This window comes from Delphinapterus leucas, chromosome 20, assembly GCF_059928025.1.
Source record: "Delphinapterus leucas isolate spDelLeu-1000000601 "Yukka" chromosome 20, BTC_Dleu_Yukka2, whole genome shotgun sequence".
NCBI lineage: Eukaryota > Metazoa > Chordata > Mammalia > Artiodactyla > Monodontidae > Delphinapterus > Delphinapterus leucas.
The window spans coordinates 10,839,199-10,853,702 of record NC_143148.1 but is presented as its reverse complement, the minus strand read 5'-3'; the positions used below and the strand labels follow the sequence as shown (position 1 = coordinate 10,853,702).

The window sequence follows — 14,504 nt, the reverse complement described above, 5'->3', positions numbered from 1 at the left end:
GTTGATTCCGAAGTACCAAGAAATCACAAAAAGGCAAATGTTCATCAGGTCATAATGCAGAAACATTAAAAACTTCCAGCATTTCCTTGGTTTTAATTTCTCACTTTAAAAGTGAATGAAAGCTGCACTGGCAGGGAACTGGAATAAACACTGCAATATTGAAAGGGGTAAATCCTATATAAAATCTTGAGAATATTTCTTTTTTGAGTTTATCTTCAGATATTATATCACCTACTACCAACCTGATCTTTGCACAGTAAATCCAATAAATTAATAACATGCTTTAGTATTCCACAAGCCAGCTGAAATCAGAGAGGCCATGATTTATCCTGTGAGATATGGGCTCAAGTCCAGAAAAACTGTAGAACAACAAAAACTACCACCACCAAAACCAAATCCAAACCAAAACAAACAAAAAACCCCACAAAACCCCAAACCCAGAAAGGTTGTCCTGTCTACTTTTCTCTTGCATAAGAATGAAATATTCTATTATGAAAACTTTAAAAAACACCAGTGGAGAAAAAAGTTAAATGTGCATAAACTCATCTTACAGATTAAACGTTATTGATGTGTTGCCCCACATGCTTCATCTAACTCTTTTTTCTTCCTTTTTTATTATTGAAATAAAGTACAGATCCATGACATCTTGTCATTTCTCCCTAAAATATTTTCATATATTTCTCAAAAACATAAGGACATTTATTTGCATAAACACAATATTATCACACTGAACAAAATTAATAATACTTCCTTAATATTAATTTATTCTATCCTTATTTGAAGTCCCAAATTCTTTCAAAAGTCTTTCACACTTGGTTTTTTTGAATATCAAAACACGTCCATTCATTGCATGATTGTTGCATAAGTCTCGTGACTCTCCTGCATCTTCTTGACCTACTGAAGAAATTATATCAGTTGTCATGTAGGATTCCCATATAGTGGATCTGTCTGACAGCTTCCTGGATCTGTCATTTAACTTTTTCCTCAATTGTTGTTTTATGTGGAGGACTCCAAAGCAATGCACACTGAGAGTAAGAGTGAAAAGGGAAGTAGACTTTCAGCCCAACTCTGAGTCATCTTTATCCCCTGAGAGTGTATTAAGGAAATCCTGGATTGCTGACGGCCTCACAGCTAACTGTTGGAAGAAAATGACATTTTCTCTGGAAGAAAGACATTACCAACCTTGGCTACAAATTATCACTATGTTAAAAACTACAACATAGGGCCTTCCCTGGTGGTCCAGTGGTTAGACTCCGTGCTTCCGCTGCAGGGGGCACCAGTTTGATACCTGGTAGGGAAACTAAGATCCTGCACGCCGCATGGCAAACAAAACAAAACAAAAAACAAAACCAAAAAAACTACAACATAAATAATGGACAAAGTAAATTTTAACATCAAAAAAACTATGCTGGAACTACTATAGGATACATCATAGTGATAAAAGATTAAATTATCCAAGAACATAACACAAATATATATCTACATACATGTAATAAATATCCTCAAATATATTTTTTAATCTGGCAAAACTAAAGGGAGAAATACTCTCTGATTACCTAATAAAATACACACACATGCGCGCGCACACACACACAAACAGTAAAAAAAGTTAAGTATATGGAAAAATTAACCCAATTAGGAAATTTGATCTAATTATATGTAGAATACACATCTGCTCAGGTACATATAGAATGTTTACAAAATTTGACCATATGCTGGACCATAAAGCATAAATAGCAAATTTCAAAACACTTTAATAATATAAAGTATATTCTCTGGATAAGGTGCAATAAAGCTAGAAATCAGTAATGAAATCCTTACTAGACAATTGTAGCATGTCTGTAAATTAAGAAAATCAATCTTAACCATGAATTCTTTTTTCAATTTTTGGCTGTGTTGGGTCTTAGTTGCTGCCCACAGGCTTTCTCTAGTTGTGGAGAGAGGGGTCTACTCTTTGTTGAGGTGGGCGGGCTTCTCATTGCAATGGCTTTTCTTGTTGTGGAGCACGGGTACTAGGCACGCATGCTTCAGTAGTTGTGGCACATGGGCTCAGTAGCTGTGGCACACGGGCTTAGTTGCTCTGCAGCATATGGTATCTTCCTGGACCAGGGCTTAAACCCGTGCCCCCTGCATTGGCAGGTGGATTCTTAATCACTGCACCACCAGGGAAGTCCCTGTAGTAAGTCTTGAGATCAGACATTATGAGTCTTCCAACATTGTTCTTCATTTTTAAAGCTACTCATTTCATTGCTTTTTGTATAGATTTTAGAAATAGCTTGTCAATTTCGGCAGTAACTCCTGCTGGGATACTGAGTGGGACTATGTTGCACTTATAGATCAACTTAGGATAAATGGCTTAACAATATTGAGTCTTCCATTCCATGGAACAGGTCACATCTCTTCGAGTAGTCTTCTAAATCTTTCATCAGTATTTCATAGTATGCAGCATAGAGATCACACACACTCACCCCCACCCCACCTACCAACACACACACAAATTATATATTTGGGGCTACTGAACTGGTACTGCTTTTTTCTTTCTTAATCTCAGTTTCCAGTAGTTTAAGACTAACATAGTGATTTTGTATATTTACTTTGTTTCCTATGACTTTGCTAAACTCACCATTTCTACTAGCTTTTCTGTTGATTCTTTGGACTTTTCTACATAGAGAATCTTGTCTTCTGCAAATAGTTTTATTTTTTCCTTTCCTATCTGTATATCTTTTCTTTTTCTCACTTCAGTGCACTGGCTATTAGCTCCTGTATGATGTTGACATGGTGGTGAGAATAGAAATCTTTGACTTGTTTCCAAACTTTGGGTGAAAGTATTCAATCTTTCACCATTAAAAATGATGTTATCAGTATTTTGTCAACATTCTTTATCAGCTCAAGGAAGGCTCCCTTTGATTCCTAGGTGTTTCTTTTTGTCTGAAGTCATAAATGGATGTTCAATTTTGTCAAATGCTTTTCCTTCATCTTTTTCTTCTTTTTTTCTGTGGATACAGTGAATTAGGCAGTTTGATTTTCATATACTGAAACCATCTGCATTTCCAGAATCTATACCACTTTCATGATGCATTATACTTTTTATAAGTTGCTGAATATGATAATATTTCATTGAGGATTTTTGTGACTTTGTTCATGAAGGATATTAGTCAATAGTTTTCTGTTCTTACAATGTCACTGTTGGATTTTGTTATCAGGGTAATGCTGGCTTTGTAAAATAACTTAGAAAGGCTTCACTTCTATTTTTTTGAAGCTTTTTTTGGTAGAATTAGAATCATTTTTTCCCTTATGTTTGGCTAGAATTTGCCAGTAAAATCATCTGTCCCTAAATTGTCTTTGTTGGTTTTTAATCTGTAAATTCAACTTCTTCAGGGGATACAGGGCTATTCAGGTTGTCTACTTCATGTGTATGCATGGGTAATTTGTGTCTTTCAAGGAACTTGTACATTTTGATTAAATTGTCAAATTTATAGGCACAAAGGTGTTCCTAATATTCACGGGGACCTCAACACCTAGAAACCATGCAGTGGGTGCACACTCTGGGACGGCTGCTCCAGGTGGGAGGCAACAGGTATCACTTGCTCAATGTAGTTTAATTACTTTGGGGTCAGAGAACACTGTATAGTTTTACTTCTTTTAAACTTGGCATGGCTTGTTTTATGGCCCAGAATATGATTTATCTTGGTGAATATTCCAAATGCACTTGAAACGAATGTGTACTTGATCACTGTTGGATGAAGTGTTCTCTAAATGGCAAATAAGTTAAGTTGGGTAGAAGTGTTGTTCAAGCCTTCTCTGTCTTTATTGATGTTGTCATCTTGTTTTTATCAATTACTAAGATAACTACTGAGGTCTCCAACTATACTTGTGGTTTTCTACCAGGTTTTTTTTTCATGAATCTTGAAGCTCTGTTGTTAGATGCATACACATTTGGCACTGCAAGTCTCCCTGGTATATCCTTGGTAATATTCCTTGTATGAATTCTTTGTTGATATTAATATAGCTAGCCCAGCTTTCTTTTTTTCTTTCCTTCCTTCCTTCCTCCCTCCCTCCCTCCCCCCCTCCCTCCCTTTATTGCTGTGTTGGATCTTCGTTGTTGTGCGCAGGCTTCCTCTACTTGCAGCTAGTGGGGGCTACTCTTTGTTGCGGTGTGCAGGCTTCTCATTGAGGTGGCTTCTCTTGTTGCAGAGCACAGGCTCTAGGCATGTGGGCTTCAGTAGTTGTGGCACACGGGTTTAACTGCTCCACAGCATGTGGGATCTTCCCAGACCAGGGCTCGAATCCGTGTCCCCTGCATTGGCAGGCGGATTCTTAACCACTGTGCCACCAGGGAAGTCCCCTCCAGCTTTCTTTTAACTAATTTTAGCATGGCATGCCTTTTTCCATCCTAGTCTTTAAATCTACTTATCTCTTTATATTTAAAAAGGGTTTCTTGTAGAAAACATAAAGCATATAGTTGGGTCTTGCTTTTTAATCCAATCTGACAAACTCTGTTTTAAGTGGTGTGTTTAGAACATTTACATTTAATGTAATTTTTGATACTACTGGATTTGAACCTACCATCATGCTAATTGTTTCCTATTTGTGCCATGTTTTATTTGTTCAATTTTCCTGTCTGCTTTTGGATTATCTTTTAGAATTCCAACTTATCTCCACTACTGGCTTATTAGTTATATGCCACTTAAATTTTTTAAATGGTTGCTCAAGGGCTTATAATATGCATCTATTATTTTTCAGTCTACTTTCTAATAATATGATGCCCATTCACATAGTATATGACAGCTACTTCCAATTTCTCTGCCATTTTGTGATATCGTTACATTTTATTTTTATATATGCTATAAACTCACAAAACTTTGCTCCTGTTTTTGCTTTAGAAGTTGTATTTTCCAGTGATTAGAAATAAGAAAAATTATTTTATATTTTACTTCCTTTTTAACCATTTTAAAACTTCTTTATTAGATCCAAGTCTGTTTCTGGTATGATACTCTTCCAGCCTATGGAAAATTCCTTTAATACTTCTTGTAGTGCAGATCTGCTGGCAGTATATTCTATTAACTTTTGTTCATATGAAAATGTCTTTATTTTGCATACTTTTTTGGAAGATTTTTTCATTGGGCTTGGAATTTTTGATTCACAGTATTTTGTTTCAGAATATTAAAGATGTTACTCCAATGTCTTCTGGTTTACGTTTTTTAAAATTTTTTATTTATTTATTTTTGGCTGCATTGGGTCTTCATTGCTGCATGTGGGCTTTCTCTAGTTGTGGTGAGTAGGGGCTACTCTTTGTTGTGGTGCACTGGCTTCTCATTGCGGTGGCTTCTCTTGTTGTGGAACATGGGCTCTAGGCCTGCGGGCTTCAGTAGTTGTGGCTCGCAGACTCTAGAGCACAGGCTCAGTAGTTGTGGCACATGGGCTTAGTTGCTCTGAGGCATGTGGGACCTTCCCAGACCAGGGCTCGAACCCGGGTCTCCTGTATTGGCAGGTGGATTCTTAACCACTGCACCATCAGGGAAGCCCCTGGATTTTAGCCCCTGGTTTTTTTCCTTTAAGTTGGGGGGAGAAGAAATCTCTCTAGTTTTATTTATTTATTTATGGCTGTGTTGGGTCTTAGTTGCGGCACACGGGATCTTTGTCGAGGCATGTGGGATCTTTGGTTGCAGCATGCGGGCTCTTCGTTGTGGCACACAGGCTTCTCTCTAGTTGTGGTGCATGGGTTATCTATTCTCTAGTTGTGGTGCACAGGCTCCAGGGCACATGGGCTCTGTAGTTGTGGCGAGCGGGTTCCAGAGGGCATGGGCTCTGTAGTTTGCAGCATGTAGGCTCTCTGGTTGAGGCACACAAGCTTAGTAGTTGTGGTGCACAGGCTTAGTTGCCCTGTGGCACGTGGGATCTTAGTTTCCTGACCAGTTATTGAACCTGTGTCCCCTGCATGGAAGGCGGATTCTTTACCACTGGACCACCAGGGAAGTCCCTTCTGGCTTACATGGTTTTTGATGGGAAGTCTCCTCTCTTCCTCATCTCTGTTCTTTGTATGTAATGTGGCCTTTTTCTGTCAATATTTCCTGCATTGTTCATTTGCTGCTGTTTGGCAATAATGTGCCTAGTTTTTTGTTTTTTGCATTGTTTGTTTTAAAATTCTGCTTGTGTATTCTTGAGTTCTTGGATTCGGTGAAGTCTTTTATTATTTTAAAAATATTCGCGGCCACTATCTCTTGAAATATTTTTCTTCTCATTCTCTCTCTCCTTTCACCCTGGGTTTCCAATTATACGTAAGTTTGACCACAAAAAGTTTCCCCATAGTTCTTGGATACTCTATTCTGTTTTCTTTACACTTTTTGTTTCAGGTTGGATGATTTTGATTAGCCTTTATTCAAGTTCTTTGACACTTTTCTCAGCTGTGTTTAGCCTACTTACAAGTCCTTCAAAATCATCCTTTGTGATAAATTTTCTTTTCTAGCATTTCCCATTTGATTCTATATTAATTTCCACTGAAATTCCCTCATCTGTTCATGTCTATTGTCTGCCCTTTTCATGAAAGCATTCAACACATCAACCAGTCATATAAAATTCTCTGGCATTTCCAAAATATAGTCATCTCTAAGTGTGGTTTTATTGATTGGTCTGCTGTCTCTTGGCAGAGGGTTGTATTTTTTTTAATCTTGTAAGGTTTTACTGAATGCAAGATACCATGTTTCAAACAGTAGAGACTGAAATAAATAGTATTTTTGCCTGGAACTGGGCACACCTGTTCTGCTAGGATGTTAGGGTGGGGTGTTGAATCAGTCTGGTCAGGAATTAAGTTGAAATTGGATTCTGTTGTTGCAATAGTTATCTTCAGTACACTGCTTCAAAATTTTCTAATGTTACCTTGTGCTTAGGGTGGGGGGTGGAGTGCTGGAGGATTTTCCTCAATGTTCCTTCTCCACCTTCAGCTTTTGGCTATCCCTACGCACCTGTGCCACAGAGGGATTCTCTGTCCATGTTCTTGCCTTTTCCCCAATGTAGCCTGCTATTGCTTGTCACTAGGAGAAAGCTAGCATGTTTATGGGGACCAGGGATGTTCTGTATTGTCTTGGTTTAGTCTTAGTCTTGAGTGGGGATTGGAGAGATCAGACACCTTGTGAATTTGGGGGAGCTAGGACTACATAACACTAAAAATGAGACAAACTCTCTTCTCTAGGCTGCGAACAATAAAGCAGGTGATACTTTCATTTGTGAGCAAACTGAAGACAAGAGTTCACATAAAAGGACAGAGGTAAGAGACTTAAAGCAAAATAAAGTCTCCTTGACTGACCCAGACCCAAGTCTTACCTTACCTACATCTCTTCACTTATATGAACTGAGAAACATTTTTGGTTTAAGCAATTCTGAGCTACATTTTGTTACCTACAACTAAAAGCATCCTAACTGATAAAACCACCATGAGCTCTCATGATCTTCCTTTGGAAGTGACTGTAGCAAAGAAATGCATTAGAAGCCCTGAATTTCTGATGATACTGTGAAACTTGAACTAGCACCTTGGAAGCCAGGTTAAGCCAGTGCCTTGGTCACCCCATTCACCCAACGGGCTGAAATCTGACAGAAAAACTATGGTGCACCAATTTATACTACTACTGAATTGTACTAGGAGATTTAAGGCTGCATGTGCTTTGAGACCTAAAGAAATTTTATAGAAAGGTAAAGCTGCTAACACCTAATTTATCTGTATTCTCTAGAGACTTTTTTATGCCATCTAATGAAATAGAGTGATCACATTATGAGTTCTTAACTATAAGGGGCAATATCTCAGTAGTTTATTGCTTTGGTAAAATGTTAACTGTGAATTTTTAAAAATAAAGTACAAGAAAGACTAAGCCAAAATTCTGCTTGTCACAGAAAACCGCTGTATACAGGACAGTGAGTAATCTTTCACAGATAATCTATTAAGCATGTACTTGAACATATATGTATACAGACCTAAGATAACTGGATACTATGAAGGTACGATCCGCGTTTTTACTGAACAAGATGCGTGAGTCTTCTCTGTCATTTTAGATTGATTTCATACTTTCTGTAGCTCCATATTATAGGAACACAAAGATATTTATCTGAACTCTTATTAATTTCCAATTTAAAAAATTACCCTTATGTACACATCCTTTCTGTTAAAACTGCTTTACCTTGAATTATTATTCTATGATTTCCAGATGGGTACGTACACTTTACATTTTGATACATATTGTACGACTCTTCTCTAACAAACTTGTATTTTTCACTCCCTCCAACAAAATGCATTGTTCTTGAAGACAGAGACTAGCAAGTAAAAGGAAATCTTATCCTAATAATCAATACATTTGAAAAAATGTTTAGAAAAATTCAATATTTTTCCTTTCTTTACTAAAAATAGAATTACCATACGATCCACCAATCCCACTTCTGGGCATATATCTAGACAAAACTATAATTCAAAAAGATACATGCACTCCCTATATTCATAGCAGCACTATTCACAAAGCCAAGACATGGAAACAACCTAAATGTCCATCAACAGGTGAATGGATAAAGAAGATGTGGCACATATATACAATGGAGTACTACTCAGCCATAGAAAAGAAGAAAATAATGCCATTTGCAGCAACATGGATGTAAGTAGAGATTATCATACTAAGTGAAGTAAGTCAGAAAGCAAAGGACAAATAACATACGATATCACTTTTATGTGGAATCTAAAATATGACACAGAAAAACCTATCTATGAAATGGAAACAGAGTCACAGACATAGAGAATAGACTGGTAGTTGCCAAGGGGAAGGGGGTTGAGGGAGGGATGGAGTGGGAGGTTAGGGTTAGCAGATCTAAGCTTTTATATATAGAATGGATAAGCAATAAGGTCCTACTGTATAGCACAGAGAACTATATTCGATATCCTATGATATATCATAATGGAAAAGAATAAAAAATAGAATGTATATGTATGTATAACTGAATCATTTTGCTGTACAGCAGTAATTAACATAACATTGTAAATCAACTATACTTCAATAAACAAATATTGATATTTTTCTTTCTTTGTGTGAGTGGAAGAAGTATGGGGGTGTGAAACTTGACAAAATTAAAGTCCTCCAAACTTGTCACAGATCCTGCCTAAGGAGGTCTGAATTGGACAAAGGCTATAACACCTAGAAATCAGTCAGATCAAAAGGATTTTGATGGAAACATGGAGACTAAAAAACCAAGTATTGTAATTTTGACATTTATTAAGGAAGTATTTGTCATTAGTAACCATTTCTGCAACTTTCCAAATATTACAGTAAAACTCTGTCCTAACACACAGGGCAGGAGTAAAAATTCAATTATGTGAAATGCAGTGTTCCATTTTTGTAAAGTTAACCAGAAACATTGTTTTATCAGTTTGTACTGTCCTTTAAAGTGCACACAGGTGTACATACTCACAGCTAAACTTGAACGGATAGTATACTGTAGAGAAAGAGACCAAATGGTAAGAAATTCAGTTCATCCCTGCTTACACGAGGGACAAGGGGAGAGAACTATTCCCAAAAGGGTTACAACCAAATTCATGTAGTTTCAGATTGCGATATTGCTGATACATTTCAAATAATATTTACTTGAAGTGCTTACATTACTTGCAGTATTCCTCCTCCAAATACATTTTAAAATGACTTTTTGGAGAAAAGCAGCTTAATAAAAATTCCAAACACGATACCTTTACACACTTTTAGTCATTCAGCAAAAAGTACTGAGCACCTAATATTGAGTTATGCAGTGTCGTGGCTTTGGAGACTTCACAATGCATGAAGCCCCTTCTCTCATTAACTTTACATTCCAGTGGACGTGGATTTAGGCATGCTCATCACTGTGCTTCTGTTAAAATCCTGACTATACTCATATCTTGTTTAAGCCCTAGTGCAACAACTGCTTAAAGTAACGTGCAATGACGTTAAAGTTCTCACAAAATCCCGTATGGAACCCCTCTCGTTAGATGTCTCTGCTGTGTGGTCTCCTGACTATTGTGAATGTTGATGTTGGGCAGAAACATTACCTTTTCATGAAAGAAATTCTTTTTCTACTTTAAGAACTGGAGTGAATGGAAAATTTCAGCTCTCGTTTGAGGACTTCAGAACGCAATAGAATACCATTTTACAGAATTTCACTTTTGTATGGATTCTCTGAAGAAAGATAATCCTTACCATACTCTTCACTTTTATAGAATGTATCACCACTATGGACTCTTTGATGAATTAGAAGACCTGAGCTCCAACGGAAACCCTTACCACATGCATCGCATCTGTATGGTTTCTCTCCCGTGTGGACTCTCTGATGAGCCTGGAGGTTTGATCTCTGACTGAAGCCCTTACCACACACCTCACATTTGTATGGCTTTTCCCCAGTGTGGACTCTGTGATGGGCTTGAAGACTTGAAAACCCACTGAAACCCTTACCGCACTGTTCACATTTATAGGGCCTCCCTTCTGTGTGGACCCTCTGATGTGCTTGAAGGCGTGAACTTTCACTGAAACCCTTTGTGCACACCTCACATTTGTACGGTTTCCCTCCTGTGTGGACCCTCTGATGTGCTTCAAGGCGTGAGCTCTGACTAAAGCCCTTCCCACACATCTCACATTTGTATGGCTTCACTCTGGTGTGGACTCTCTGATGACCTTGAAGATATGCTCTCTGACTGAAGCCCTTCCCACATACCTCACATATATATGGTCTCTCGCCAGTGTGGACACTCTGATGGCTTTGAAGGTATGATCTCTGACTGAAGCTCTTACCACACTCATCACATTGGTATGGCTTCTCTCCTGTGTGGACTCTCTGATGGGCCAGAAGAGTTGAGGCCTTACTGAAGCCCTTATCACATTCTCCACATTTATAGGGTTTCTCTCCTGTGTGAACCCTCTGATGAATTTGAAGATTAAAGCTCCAACTGAATCCCTTCCCGCACTCCTCACACTTGAATGGTTTTTCTCCAGTGTGAACTCTCTGATGGCCTTGAAGGTGTGAACTCCGACTGAACCCCTTCCCACACTCCTCACACTTGTATGGTTTCTCTCCAGTGTGAACTCTCTGATGGCCTTGAAGGTATGAACTCCGACTGAATCCCTTCCCACACTCCTCACACTTGTATGGTTTCTCTCCAGTGTGGACTCTCTGATGGGCTTGAAGGTATGAACTCCGACTGAATCCCTTATCACACTCCTCACATTTAAAAGGTTTCTCTCCTGTGTGGACCCTCTGATGAACATTAAGAATTGATCTATGACTGAAGACTTTACCACATGCGTTGCATTTGTATGGCTTCTCTCCAGTGTGGACTCTCTGATGATCTTTAGGTTTTGAATTCCAATTGAAGCCATTCCCACACTCCTTGTAAGGTTTCTCTCCAATGTGAATTTTCTGATGGCCTTGAAGATATGAATTTTGGCTGAAGCTGTTACCACATGTATAATGTTTATATGGTTGTTCCCTAGTGTGGACTATCTGAAGGTCTTGAAAATGTGAGGCCAGACTGAAGCCATTACCACACACCTCAGAATTATAGGGAATCTCTTCCATGTGAACTCTGTGCTGAATGTTACAATCTGAGTTACAAATGAAACCCATCTCACACTCCACATCTGTGTATAGTTTCTCTTCAGTTTGGATTTTCTGATGGGCTCGAAGGCAAGAATTCTGGTTAAAGGCATTCCCATTCTCCTCAAATTCATAGGGCTCCTGCTCAGTATGGACCCTAAAACTACTACTAAGGTCTAAGCTATGACTGAAGCCCTTCTCATAAATGTTGCATCTGTTGGACACCTCTCCTGTGTGAGTAAGTTCATATGTGTTATGAGAGGAACACTGATTGACATTCTCACCATATTCATATTTAAATGGCACCTCCTCTGCGTGTACTTTCTGATGGCATTGCAGATGTGAACTCTCAGAAACACAGTTATCTCCTCTACAAACACTTTGATGAGTATGAAGAACTGAACTGTAACTACAGTCCTTTCCACATGGACTGTAGGTACAGGGCTTTCCTTCTAAGTGTAACTGCTGAAGAACTTCAGAACTGGAGTCATTGTTGAAGGCTTTTCTGTACTCATTACCAGGGTAGGGCTTTTGCCCTGTCTGAATTAAGTCTTGATTAAGCAATGAAACCTTCATGACATCTTCTCCACAGTCATGGCAGCTATAGATTTTTTCTGTTCTGTGTACAGCCAGATTATCATTGTGATGTGAGATCCAACTGATACTTTCAGACACACAGAAATCATTTTTCATGGAAATTTTCTGACATCTACACTGATAATTACGTGACTCTGTAAGATACATTTTCCTCCAGGAATGCTGGGCTCTCCAAGAGGGAAATTCTTGACTTTTTACGTCATGGGACCCATCTCCTATATGAGTCAATACGTAGTTCTCATCTTCAGAAATCTGAATCGGTATTCCTGCCCAAACTTGGCAGGGGGAATTGCCTTGTTTTTGCAGCTGAGAAATATTCTCTTGAAAAATTTTCATCGAATCTTGACACCCAGTTAACCTGCCTGCACCTTGTTGCCAGGTCTGCCAGGTGGAAAGCTCTTTGGGGGAAAGGCAGCTTAATCCCACTTCTTGAATACTTTCCATATTATGTTGACTCTTGGTTCCTATAAGAATAAAGAGATTTTAGACGTGTACACAGTGAATGCTTTTATTCAGAGATTTCAAGATTTTGCACTTAGATGATGATATGCAACTTCAATAAACTGGAGGAAAATTCATGTTACTACCTCTGATGATACTTAGAAAATGGCTCATCTTTGGCTACACCAGGAATATAAGTAGGATCCACAGAATTCAGGCTATCTGCATGCCTCAAAATCAGGGCTTTGCAACACAACCTGGACATCGAAGATGGTGGCCCTGTTCAAAATGCCTAGTTAAACCATACACATATTATCATGGGCTGCCTGGAGATTTCAAGAAAACAGAAGGGGACAGTCTCAAATCGGAAAGAGTGTAGTTTCAAGTGGATAAATGCTTTTTGCCCTGATAGTAATGGGCATGGTAACATTTTTGTTTGTTTTTAAGAAGACTGCATGTTAAATGCTGTGCAGGTGAAGGTAAAAGTAGATCTTTATGCTTGAGGCATCAAACTGCCTATCTCTAATTCACTCTTTATCTTCATGAGACTAATAAGCTCTTCTAAGTCACTGTAAGCCATTATCAGCTTTAACTCCTTTCAAAAGATATTTTGCAATTATCAAGGGCTATGGTGCAGGTCAGAATGTAAAACACGGGTGACAGAATTCAACTCCAAAGACATCAGAAAAAAATGGAGGCTGAGGGAACCATAGGCAAGTTTTATGGCACCAGTAGGTGTCCTTTGTTATCAAACAAACAAAACTCAGTGAACATTGACTTTGGCTTGCACCATTTTGCTGGAAAATTACTTTAACGTTTAGGGAATTTGAGGCTCCAGAAGAGTTGAAGATGCGTATGTTTGGGTGGAAATGGCTTGTCCCTTAGTTATGAAAGCTCAGATTATCAGCAGGCAGCAGATCTTCATATCCTGGTGAGAAGTATACTCCCTGAGGACCGGTGGTCCAACGGGGTTGAAGTAATAACGTGCACTCTCCTAACACTTGGCAGTATGTTAAATTCTCTTTCAGCATCCGGCGGGGGAGGGGGGGGAAGCAGTAAAAGAGGATTCCTTTCATAACATGAACATTATCCTCAAACATAATAATTCTTTGTGTTTTTCTGTCTCTCCACACTGGGGTGGATTACCCACAAGGACAAGCACTTCGCTGTGTACACAGCATTACCCTCACTGCCTGTAACACTCCTAGTGAATAGTAGTTGCTCAATAAGCACATAATGGATAGATCACAGCTTGAGTCACTCTCACTCACAGAACTGAAAGGGCATATATGTGCTGAGTTATTTTTCATGGGAAAGGAATTGGTGATGGCAGTTTTACTGCAATGTTGAAAGGCTGTATGAGAGGTAGGGCTACACTCAGATATCACCTGCTGATGAGAAAAGCAAAGGTCACAAGAATCTTGTGGATTGTGCCTTTTTAATTTTGAAAATAAATGGTGTAGTTTTTCTTGTATAAAATCTTACCTGTAGCCCCACCCTATGCCCAATTTATAAAAAAATTAAAAATAAAAGGCCACACTGATGATTGCGTGGCAGCAGGATCCGGGGCAGTTCACTGACTGCAGGGTAACACTTTACGGCATGCCTATGAGTACTCATCTCAGTAGTACTTTAAAAAAAAATGCCAACCAACTATACTCCAATAAAAAATTAATTTAAAGAATGCCTAGTGATGTCTTTGGTTTCTCAAAAGCAAAGCTTTCAATTACTATGTTAATATTTTATATAATAATGAAATGAAGGGACACAGTATACGAGGCATGTCAAATAAAGTAAATAGCTTTACTTTCCTTTTGGCAAATGTGTCTTTCAAGGAATTGGTCTATTTCATCTAGGCTGTCAAATTTGTGGGCACAGAG

The 14,504-nt window shown here is 38.5% G+C and overlaps 1 protein-coding gene across 7 annotated transcripts in view; it reads right to left on the bottom strand.

Moving 5' to 3' along the window:
• Window positions 1–8: 8 nt before the first annotated feature.
• Window positions 9–14,504, bottom strand: part of ZNF112 (zinc finger protein 112) — a 46,161-nt gene continuing 31,665 nt past the window's right edge. For all 7 annotated transcript variants that reach the window (XM_089902738.1, XM_089902739.1, XM_089902735.1 and 4 more), the window contains exon 5: window positions 9–12,647. In XM_089902738.1, coding sequence (XP_089758864.1) covers window positions 10,147–12,647 — 2,501 coding nt within the window. In that variant the 3' untranslated portion in view covers window positions 9–10,146. The remainder of the gene's footprint in view (window positions 12,648–14,504) is intronic.